Below are 12,507 nucleotides of genomic sequence, written 5' to 3'. Positions count from 1 at the left end.
TTTACACACATGTGTGCAGCTGCTGAAGTCCTCTTTTCAGCGTGGAGCTCATGTTGGGTTTGTTTGAGCTGAAAAAGGCTGACGGAGTCGTGATTCCTTTAGGCGCTTTCGTGTAGCTCTCAACAGGATTTCATTAGGCAACAAGCATTGAGAAAGATATGTGCTTTTTATCTTTTCACACTTTACCACTTAGTTGAGAAATATGGGTAACTTTTTCTTCTTTGGAAGAAAAAATCCTCACAAACAAAACCCTGGAGAATCCCAAGGCCACCTAAAGGCCACGTTTACATGTGATAAGGATTCACAAAGCAAACTGAAGCAAGGCTCTAGGACTTGGTGTGCTTTTCATAAATACAAGAAACATCCAAGGGAATAAATTATAAGAATTCTGATAGAATACTGAGTAAATACAGGCACACAAACAGCATCAGAAATATGGAGTGTTGTTAAATGCATTTTTAAAAATACAGATTGCTTCATTTTAGAGGGTCAAGTCCAAAAAAGCCTGTAGACTGTAGAAAGTATTGGACGGCGTGACTTTAGCCGTAACTTTAGGGAACTTTTGAAGCCAATCTGCGGTGGCTGTTACATGGAAACGCTGTCTCAAATTAACTTTAGATCAACCAGATAGACAGTGGAAGATGTGGCTGGCCTTAAGCTGTCTGATCAGCAGCTACGCAACCTGCAGCCTCCGTGGATGAAAATTTAAGTCAGTGTGAAAGTGCAAAACAGTGCAGTTCCTCTTTAAGTCAACTTGCTGAAGAAGCACAGAAACTAAATGGACACAGCCCAAGTGAAAACACTGATTTTTACATTACAAATAAACATGATCACAAATTGGTTTAAAAATGATTTCTGTCTGAATAGAGCTCAACAGTGCACAACAATGATTGGCTCGATTCAAATCAGTCTCTCTTTTGGTGGGGATGCCCCTCGGTATGTGACAAAATGGTTTTGTTTGGCTACAGTTGGTCTTTGCTGCTCAATCTCTCTGCTGCCTTCAACAATAAACTATCAAATCCTCCTCTTCACACTCTGCACTTGGTATCTCAGGGTCTGCCATCCAGTTGTTCAAGTCCTACTTCACAGGGAGATTTTACAGGGGAGAAATGTCCAAACTACATGACTGATCAACAGGGGCGCCTCCAGGTTCAGTGTTTGGTCCCCTCCTTCTCTCACCTCCCCATGGAGGTCTTCAGGGCATGTCCAACGACAACGTTTTGCTTTGTTTTCCGTTTTTGTTTCCAAAAAGTTCCACATTCAGAGGGCAACATTTTCAAAACGATCTCCATTCACACAAGACTGTGGGAAACACCACAAACGATGTAGTATACATGCCAGGCCAGTAGATGGCGGTGTGATTTTGCAATGAACCTTCAAGCAGCCTTTGGGCTGCCCTGTGATGGCATATGGGTCGAGTCAGAATCTGGTGCGGACACCAAGTACGTCTCCACTGATCCAAGTGAAAGTGAAGTAAATCAACACTTTGTTGGAGAAGCACAGTTAAATTCAAAAGAGTGAGGAGCAGCAACAGTGCACTGGTGTCGGCCTTTGTTTTGTTTTGGGCTTCCCATATGTGCATGCATTATAAGCCTTCTCAAGCATGGATATTTACTGCAACCACATGTCCGTTTTCAGAAAACACTGGTTTCCCTGTTTACACGGAGACAGAGACGGGACGTGTAGCGCCACGTTATGTAATAACGCTGCATTATGGAATAATGTAATAAATTTTCAAGTCATTATGTAATAACGCCACATTTTGTAAGCCACTAAGCGGTTAGGGTTAAGGCAAGGTAGTAGAGTATACCCTGGAGCCCACCTTAAGTCCTAAGGTTTAGGTTAGGTGTTTAGTCTAGAACCCTGAAGGGGGGTAAGGTTTAGGCATAAGTCACTAAGTGGTTAGAGTTTGGGCAAGGTAGTTGGGTAGGGCATACCTTGAAGCCCATACTTATTCCTATGGTTAGGGTTATTACATAATGTGGCATTATTAAATAATGTGGCGCTGCAGGGCGTTTTGAAAAACTTCCACTCTGGAGCCCGTTTCCAAAAAGTTTCATTTTCAGGCACCAAAATGCTGTTGCCGTGCAAACAGACAGCCAAAACGCTTCAAAACTTTAGCGTTTTCACTTGAAAATGTTGTCGTGTAAACGGGGCCTGAGAGGAGACCTCTTGGTAGACCTAGCTGGAAGCATTTTATACCCCATCTGGCCTGGGAAAGCCTTGGAACTCCCTAGGAGAAGCTGGAAAATGTTGTCAGGAAAGGGATGTCTGGGGTTACTTGTTTTGCCTGTTGCCATTGCAATAAGACCTTGGATAAGTGTAACAAAATTGATGGATGGATGGATGGATGGATGGATAAATGGATGGATGGGCATGGCAGTACAGGAATAAATCCATCAGTAGTTGAAAGCAGATATCTTCTAAATCATCCGAGGTAAAAAAAAAAAACAACAACAACAAAAAAAATAAAAAAACAATGTTTTATAGCTGAAAACATACCTCTGAAGTTTGTTACCGAAAAATCTCTCCAGTATTGGATTTTTGCATGTCTAAAAAGCCCCCTGTTTCAGCCCTGCTTAGAATGAGCTGTTTCTGTGTCTGTAGCTTTAAATGTTACTGGGCTGTCTGACTCCGCCCATGACTTCGCCCCTCTCAGGAAATGGATGTGGCTTAATGGATCTGATCAGGAGTGGGGATGGCCAACCAGGGTGGCGCTAACTCCCCACATAACACCATGAGGGGAAAATCTGAGACAGCTTGTTTCAGCCACATTTTCTTAAAGGTGGAAAGAGAGAGGTGGGGAGGGAATGGATTTTTCTGGTACTTGAGGGGATTATGGACAGGCCAGGGGCACATATTTTTATTAGAAAAGCCTGAAAAAGTTATTTTTGCATAATATTTCCTTTTTAAAGTTTTCTCACATTGTTTTGGTTATTAAAGATGAGAAAGTACCCAATATTCAGTCCCGGGTATTTATAGGAGTATTGACATTGTTTGTTCATACTAGGACTGTTTGACAATTCAAAATTTTTGTATGGCGTGCAGACATATCTATGATCATCATCATTGTAAATCATTACTACAGTTTGTCTTATACTCCAGCATAACCCAACAGTGAATCTGTCATTTAAACTAGTAGAAATGAATAATGCTTGTTCTTGAAGTAGAAGTATGTTTCTGTTTCAGACCTGCAGTCTGAGAATGATTTATGACTGTATATGTTAAATGTACACTCTTTTTTACTAACTGCTGAATGGACTAACAACACGACGCCTGCTCCAGTCCACACAGTAAGTTCTAGTTTAACCTCTGAATCTTTGTCTCCATGGCTCATACCTGTGCCGTGTCCACAGCTGTGGGTTCATGTATGATTGGGGCCAGACAGCTGGGTGACAAACTCCAGGAAGCCTCTCTGCTGCAGCTGTTAGACAAGGTGACTCCACGGTCCGTGATGAAAACAGCAGAACTCTGCTCTCTTTACTGGAACCGTTCCAGTGTATCTAACCTTTGCCCACTCCTCACTTCTGCTTTTGTGTGAGCCATGGCTGTTTTAGTAATCATTTCTAATTTATTCCTGTGCAGAAAGCTGATACTAACATTGTTGGGATTTGTGTTTTTATGAAGAATATTAATAAGGCGGAATATTTCCTGGAGAAAAATGTGTGGGCGAGATACAAAAAAGTTGAATTTAAAACTGATCCTTAACACTTTTGTGAAGGTGTTTATCACTGCTGGTAAAAAACATGGCTGCTATGGTCCAAAGAGTGAGCTTGCTGATGTTTTCTATGATGACAAGGGTGATCTGTGTAGTTTGAAGCCCTGAAAGTATATAAGGTTAAGCTTTAACTAACAATTGTGTTGAAAAAGAAAAGACTACATTTTGTATTTTGGTAAGACAAAAGAGACCAACACCACAGACTGAGGGCTGCTGCAGCTCCAAGATGCCTGACCAACTGCTACACAAAGACATCACAAATACAATCCTAATTCCAAAAAAGTTGGGATGCGGTGTCAAATGTAAATAAAAATGGAAAGCATTGATATGCAAATCTCATGAACCCAGATGTTATTCACAATAGAACACAAACAACATGTCAGATGTTGAAACTGAGACAATTTATTATTTCATGGTAAAATATTAGCTCATTTTACATTTGATGGTAGCAGTTAAGCATCTCTGCAAAGTATGGACAGAGCAACAAAGGCTGGAAAAGTAAGTGGTACTAATCAAAAAAAGCTGGAGGTTAATTTTGCAGCTTATTAGGTTAATTGGCAACAAGTCAGTAACATGGCAGCGTATTTAAGGAGCATTTCAGAGAGGCAGAAACTCTCAGAAGTAAAGATGGGAGGAGGTTCTCCAATCTGCAAAAATCTGAGTCTAAGAATTGTGGAACAAGATCAGGAAAATTTTCCTGAATGTAAAATTGCAAAGATTTTGAATCTCCTATCATCTAGGGTTTATGATATCATCAAAACATTCAGAGAATCTGGAGAAATCTGTGAATTAGGGACAAGGCTGAAGATCAATATGGATGTTTGTGATTTTCAGGCCCTCTGGGGCCACTGCAGTAGAAAAAGGCATGATTCTGTACTGGAAATCACTGCATGGACTCAAGGACAGTTCCAGAAATCACTGTCTGTGCCATCCACAAAAGCAAGTTTAAGCTGCATCATGTAAATGTCTTCTCTACAGGTTAATTTTAGTGTGTTCTTATTTTCTAGTACCTCATGTTTCTTGTCTTGTGTTTCCTGTCTTATTTTGTATACTTATCTTGTGTCTCTTTTCCTGTCCATCCCTACCTGTCTGTTGTTTCACCTGTGTGTAATTGTCTCCCTTCCCCCAGTGTGTTTAGCCTTCCCTGTCCTTTCCTTCACTGCCAGACCGTTTCATCCTTTGTGTCAGTGTTCCAGCAATCTCCCAGTGTTTCCAGTTAGTTTTTGACCAGTTTTCTCGTTTATTGACCTTGTCTTTGCCTGCTGTTTCTGGATACCTCTACCTAGTGTTTTGTGGATTTTTGTGTACTGACCTTGGAGTGATTAAACAGACTTTAAATTTTGCCTCAGTGTTTTCGAGTCTTCCATTTGAGTCCATTTGTTTGGTTCAGCATCAGCAAAGAAAAATCCATGCATACAGTCCAGAAATGCTGCTGTCGTCTCTGGACCAAAGCTCATTTAAAATGGACTGAGGCAAATTAGAGAACTGTTCTGTGGTCAGATTAATCAAAATTTGAAATTCTTTCTCGAAACCACAGATGAAAACACATGTCATGCAGACTAAAGAGGAGAGGGACCATCTATCTTGTTGTCCCGGCTCAGTTCTAAAGCCTGCATCTCTGATGGTATGGGGTTGCATTAGTGGCTATGGAGCAGGCAGCTTTCACATCTGGAAAGGCACTATCAGTGCTGAAAAGTAGAGAGAGGCTTAAGAGCAACATATGCTCCCATCCAGAGCAGGGAAGGCTTTGCATATGTCAGCAAGACAATGCCATAGACCAGTGGTTCCCAAACATCTTTCCTTGGGGCTCCCACTTACTCTTATTGAAGAAAAGCCCCCCCAGCAAAATGAAAAAATGAAACATGAGTTAAATCTTTTTCATTGGCAAAATCCCAAAATGACAGGCCTACAAACTCTTGTTCTTATAAAATATCTCTTATTACACTGTTTTCAGTTTTGTTCCTTGTACAGTTTTTGACATAACACTGTTCTAAATTCCAAATTTTAAATACTTAAATATCTGAGTCTCTAATGTCAGAATTTAAGACTTTTAAACTTTGCGATTTTGAGTTTCTCTCATATATTTAGGACTTTATAAACTCTGAAATTCGGATGTTGCTTTCTTGTTAATAAAAGACTTACAATCTCAAAACTTTTGATTTTTCCACACAAAAAAAGACTTTTTAAATCTTTGGCATGCCCACTGGGGGTTCCTGGACCCCAGGTTGGAAACCACTGCCATAGACCACATACCGCATAACAACAGCATGGCTTCACAATAGAAGAGTCCAGGTGCTGAACTGACCTGCCTGAAGTTCAGACCTTTCACCAACAGAAAACATTTGGAGCGTCATAAAACGAAAATGTGAGAAGGAAAACCCAGGACTGTTGAGCAGCTAGAATCCTTCATCAGACAAGAATGGGACAACATTCCTCTCCAAAAACTCCAGCGACTGGTCTCCTGACTTCCCAGACATTTACAGAAACGCTACACAACGTTAAACATGTCCCTGTTCCAAATTTTTTCAGGTGAGCTGCTTCCATCAAATTCAAAATGAGCTAATATTTTCATGGAATGGTAAAATGTCTCAGTTTCAACATCTGATATGTTGTTTGTGTTCTATTGTGAATTACAAACGGGTTATGAGATCTGCATGGTGCATTCTGTGTTTAGTAACATTTTATACAGAACGCCAACTTTTTTGGAATTGGGGTTGTACATATAAAAGAAAAAAAAACAAAAGGTATCCTGTTTTATTTCTGACATAAGTAAAGGCTGACACAAAATGTAGGTTTCCCTTACAGTTGCTTCAGTGTTGAGCTCTTTAAGACATTAGAAAACATGTCAAAGTGGCCCCTGTGGTGTGTGTATGAAATTGTGTCATCTAGACAGGATGTCCTTCCATTAAAGAAACATGATGAAATCCTCACTAGTATGCCCTTCTGGTGAAAAAAAAAACAAGACATACTACCCTCAGTGATGCCCTTCAGATGAGAAAAATGATGAAGTATCCTATGTGTTGTCCTTTATCGGGACCACTCATGTTTCAGACTCCTCTAGCGTGGCCTTCAAATGTTGTAAGGGGCAATTCATGAAAACAGATCGTGATGTAGTGTCACCTTAAGTACTTTTCTACTTCATAAAAATACAATCATATTCCTCCTAGAGCACTCCTCCAGTGCAGAAATCCTTCGGTGAAGAAGCAGGTCTCATCCAGTGGAGAAACTATTATAAAAATCCTCTGATCACTGTCCTTTAAATACTCTCATCAATGCAACCAGAAAACTCCCAGTGTGGAAGAAAAGATAGAAGCTAGGTATGTCCCAATTCAGGAGCTGCATTCTTCAGAGGGATAGTTTAAGTTATATGATGATAGTTCCAGTGCAACTGTTGAGGTCGAGACAGGGGTGATGATTAGAAATAGAAGTGTAAGAGTGAGGACAGCTGGTGACACAAACTGAAGAGCCTCCATAGATCAGTCTCATTTCAGATTAGCCTGAGCACTCTGCTACCCCTGAAATGAGACAAAGACGGAATCTTCTTCCAGGTATTGTATGTGCAAATGAAGATGGATGATAGAAGCCTGATAGATGCTCTCTGGAGCAGTGGTTCCCAACCTTTTTTCCACTGAGCCCAGCCCATATCTAAGACGAATTGGGGCCACTAGGACCCACACAAAAAAGAGTGAGATATTACTGTCAAAAATAAACATAGATTTAAATTGTTTCTATTGTTTAAAGCAAGTCAAAAAGCCCAGAATATGAAAGTTTTTTTCCACAGGAACTTTATATAAACAATTTCAAAGTGTTTTATCATGCTTTTACATGATGAACCTAATTTTATCTTCAACTCAGACCCTTTTGCCCCCAAACCTCAGGTGCCCCACTTCCAAGGGGGTCCCAGACCACAGTTTGGGTTCTCAAGTGGTCTAGGCTTTGGACCCACTGCCAACTCCTTCATGAAAATAACACAACCCAATAGTTTATACTGTTCAACCCGTCAGATTCTTGTTTTTAAATGAAAACTGTGCGGTTTGGACCTCAGACAGTACGATACATGGCAAAATAAACAGACAGAACAAAGGAAAATGTGTTTAAAAAGTGACTAATACATTGCTTAACACCATTTTTATTTTAGGGAACATGCTCCCAGCTCACTTGAAACCAGTTTGGAACCAAAAGTAGGTCACAAGTACACTTCCACTGGAGAATCTTATGATGTTGCAAGCAGTTAGTGGGAAAGGACTTCTGTTGAATACTTCCTTATCTGTATTTTGCCATGGTTTAGAATTCAACCTGCAACCTGAGAAGAAAGCTGTGAGATGACACTTTACAGCAGTGGTCAGCTACATCTACAGTTATGTGTGTAAAATTTTAGGCATGTAGGGCGCTAAGGATTCATCGTGGGGCCCAATGTGCCACAACCCAGGACCTAGAGGGGTGGGTTCAAGAGTCAAACCAAACACAAGGCATCTCCTTTTTCTGGGCCTTTTAACTCCCCGTAGTACACTCAGAGACTGCCTGTAGTTTATGGGCCTTTAGGATATCCAGAGCATGACCAGGGGCTCGTGGCAACACTGCTGCCCGTCTGGATGGTTCCCTACGCCATGCTTACTTGCCACATCCATTCCTTACTCCACCCTAAAGGTGTAGACTTAGTTATTTTTTGCAAGGACATCCAGAGCACAACCAGGGTTATGCCAATACCTGCCTTCTGGGCTTACTCGCCATTACACACCTTACTTCAGCCTAAATTCTTGGCCCAAACATGCCTAAAACTTCTGCACTGATCTGTACATACAGACGTCAGTCTACATATATCTAACAAAAACAGTGTCTTCTCTAGAAGACTACAATGTGGCCAGGATGGCATTGGGGCAGACTGTAACACACTTTTTGCAGCTCCTTCTGTTCCACATGGACTTATTTACTGTAAACAACCCATACCGTCTCAATCACTGCTGGTTTGAGTTCACTCGGAGTCCAAAGGGAAAGTGGACAACCACAACACAAAAAAAGCACGTCATTTCCCTTTAGGTTTTGCATATGGGTTAAAAGCAGATTCTATCACTGTTAGGGAAATGTGATGCGGCGGTCTCTGGCTGGCATTTAAATTGGGGTTAACTTTGTGTGGAGCATGTAGAAACCACAGAAACAACATGAGGTGATGCAATCCTTCCTTCATGATAGGAAATAAGTAGTATTAGCTTATTCATATTTAGATTCAAAGCAGCGATTCATGGGGATTCAGTTTGGTGCATTTCAGTGGCCATCAACTGTTATAAGTGTAACCATTCTGTCATAAAACACATGTACTGCCACTATGCTATGTCATGCTCTCATATGGCGTGCATTTTTGACAAACAGAATCCAAAGAACTATGTTGACAGTTGTGAAGCTTGTGCCTTTTTTCCTTTTTGTCCACAGTGTGTGTATGATGATGTACTGTATTATTGTACACAACCTGTTATTTGCAACTCATTTGCATGTGTATCTCTGTATTCACCTGCTGCAATTATGCTAAGTCTGTAACTACATGGCTACACTGAAGAGAGTAATTCTTTAGATGGGAGTTGAGATAGGTTTTAAAGGCTACAAAATTAACTAAATTGAACTTATATTAACAAGGAAAGAGACAACATTTTTGTATGCGATCAACTTATTTATTATCTTAAAAGGCTGAGATGTAAAGACTTCCTGCATCCAGTAAAGCATCTAAATGATGAAACAGTGTCACTGATAATGACACCGCCTGCTGTTGCATCATAGTCTGCTGTGAATAATATCTGCAGGGATGTACACTGCTGTCAGACTGTTGCTTTCACGTCAGGACAGATCACAATAGTCAATTGATCGGATGCAGAATAACCAGATTGCAACCATCCAACAGCGACATAGCCAGCTTAGTGTTGGGTCTGTTGGCCTTGCCCCTTATGTTCTTACTTTGCACAAACATGGGATTGTCCAGATTCCATGTCTGACATCAGGTGGATCCGGGGTGAATTTTAGGATCAGATGCAGAATTCTAGTAAGTTCTTCTACTATTTTTGATATTACTACAGTCCTTTTCCCAACATTTCAAAGAAATTTCTGCTTAGGGGCAGAGGGGCTATATTGGGAAAATTACACAAATGAAAATAATTATAACAACATTAATAATCAATATGTAGTCAAGGAGTGAAGAAAAAACTGCGCACTTTGGGCAGGTGGCTGCAACATCTCTGAGACTGTAGGAGTATATACAGGTGTTCATATACGTATTTGCACATATCTGTACACACCTGTACACCTGTAAACACACATATATCTTTGAACCCACATGCATATGAGGTGCATTAAGACATTTACATGTTGGTGTTATAAAGTCTGATTGCAGTTGGAATAAAAGAGCTGTGGCAGTGCTCTTTCTTACAGGGTGGGAGTGGGACTGATTCTCTCATAGCCTACACATAGGCTACACATGAATTAATAATCTCTTGATTCTTTGCAGTTTCACATTTAGAAATACTCACAAACTGTTAGACTATTTGCCATACAGTCTTTCACAAAGTGGAGATCCTCACCCAATCATTGACTGGTATAAAAATAGCCCCTCTGAAAAGCTCTGTCATTCATAATTAGGGTACTTTCACCTGTTACCAATTAACCCACATACCTGTGGAATGTTACAGGTGTTTTTTTTTAATATTACACAACTTTCACAGTCTTTTTAGGTTCCAACTTTTTTGGAATTCAGGCATCAAATTCAGAATGTGTGTAAATTTCCCCAAAATGCTAAAATGTTATATATTATTTAGATATTTTTGTGTTTTATGCCTTTGTTTTATAAAGTAGGACAGTGGATAGGTTTGGAAACAAGAATGAGAGAATAGGAGAGAGACATATGGGAACTATGAGCTGGACTTAAACCTGGGCTGCTGGTGTACATGGGACCATGTGTGCCCCTAAAATGTATCAGTTTTAACATCAAGTATCTTGTCTTTGTACTGTATTCAGCTGAATGCTATAAAAAGTATTTGTGAATTGCTGTACTCTGTTTTCATTCTTATGTTTACATGATGTCCCAGCTTTTTTGGAATTTAGGTTGATAAGATTTAACATCTTAAATCACTGTTTTAAACAGTTTGCCAGTAAATCCTCATTTACTGTACAATGTTTTCTGCACACTGCCGCTCCACCACTTGTTCCTTTTTATACCACCTGCATTCCTCAGATAGTCTGCAGCATCATGATAGTATCACCAGTCTCATTAAATGCACATAAACATACTAGCTATAATGTCTAACAACCTTCAAGTGCAGCCCTGGCTACTTTTACACTACTCTTAATTTGTAGGACTCAAGTTAGTTACTTCAAAATAAAATGTCAGGCCCATGTCCAAATAAATTTATTGCCTTCAGCCACTGTGGAAATGCAAATAAAATGTCCCGGTTCAGCTGAATTCAGCTAACAGGCCATGTGATTCGGGCTAAAAGGTGTACAGGCGTGATAAGGTAGGCTTATTGACGTGACCTTGAGGACTTTCTACCAACAAGAAGTCGCTGTGCGAATAAGGAGAGGGGAGTTTGAGGCAGAAGAAAACACAGATAAGCCGCTTCTACCACACACATAAAGCCCCACAATGGAGAGAGGAGGAGGACCCCGCCAGACTGAGACTTTAATTGAGCCCCCTCCCCTCTCCACCACCTCCTCTCCTCCTCCCCTTCTCTCCTCAGTCTCCTCCGGGGTTGCTTGCTAAGTTCTCGTCGACACACCACTTCACTTCACATTATTCTGAGACTGGATACGACGAGCAGTGAAGAAGACATGGCTTCACTTCACAAAACATTTCTACTGTTGTTTCTTCATGTTTGCCTCCTCCACATGAGCGGTGAGTGTACCTGAATTAACACGCCATTTTTTTTAACGGTTAAGTTTGGTGAAGAAGGAGGACAACCGTTGATAACCGTTTGAATGAAAATACAACGTGGTGCTTATCTAGGATGCTCCAACCTTTTTTTCTTCATTAACAAGTGTTTACTTTAATTTTAAGCTATCTTGAACACAGTTTGCTCGTGTAAAAGTGTTTCTTTCTTTTTCAGTTGTGCTCTTTTGCTGGCATTTATGCAAAGATAGTAGTTTTCGCTTCGGTATTGAACTTGTATTGACAGCTTCGAGAAATTTATGGAGTAAGCTTACATTGGATGCTTTACTTCTGTAAGTTGTACACTTTTTTCAATTTTGGCCGTCTTTTTGGTCTTGTTTTCTGTCGAAAGCCCCCTCGTCGTAAATTACTTTAAGCTGTAATTAATTACTGTGTAATTGATGCTCTTAACGGTCTAATTAACCTAGCAGCATAGCTCAGCCTTGTGTTCCAGAATACCCATACATTAGCATATAACTTTTAGAGGGTTTTTGTCGTAGCATGTTTGAGAGTAAGTCTGGATAAGTTATTAAATGTTTTATAGTAGCCTATTGCTGTAAACATCTGAAGAACCGCAGTGGTAAAAACCACAAGACCAAACTTAGTATATGAGCTCCAGTTTCCAAAGAAGGATGCGGTTTGTAAAGGTTTCTGTTTTATTTTAGTTTAACAGACATTAATGTGATGGAAGAGGATGGTTTTAGACGCAGGACAGAGCAGTGGTGGGATACTGGCCAATATGAGTATGTGTGACTGTGTGTGTAGCCTGTGCCTGTATTGTGAGAGGAGTTACCTTTATGGTAGATGTGTTCCCTCAAGGGCCAGGTTTATAGGCTATATTTACACTGATTGACTGAAAGGATGCAACCTATGATTGTTTTTTTTT

General features: G+C 40.3%; 1 protein-coding gene across 1 annotated transcript in view; it reads left to right on the top strand.

The window, feature by feature from the left end:
* The first annotated feature begins 11,418 nt into the window (after window positions 1-11,418).
* The window catches only part of mcama (melanoma cell adhesion molecule a), a 90,017-nt gene continuing 88,928 nt past the window's right edge, over window positions 11,419-12,507 (top strand). Inside the window, exon 1 of the mRNA XM_041801886.1 lies at window positions 11,419-11,588. Coding sequence (XP_041657820.1) covers window positions 11,525-11,588 — 64 coding nt within the window. The 5' untranslated portion in view covers window positions 11,419-11,524. The remainder of the gene's footprint in view (window positions 11,589-12,507) is intronic.

The sequence above is a fragment of the Cheilinus undulatus genome, linkage group 12 (assembly GCF_018320785.1).
Source record: "Cheilinus undulatus linkage group 12, ASM1832078v1, whole genome shotgun sequence".
NCBI classification, from domain to species: domain Eukaryota; kingdom Metazoa; phylum Chordata; class Actinopteri; order Labriformes; family Labridae; genus Cheilinus; species Cheilinus undulatus.
This window is presented reverse-complemented; position numbering and strand designations above follow the sequence as displayed.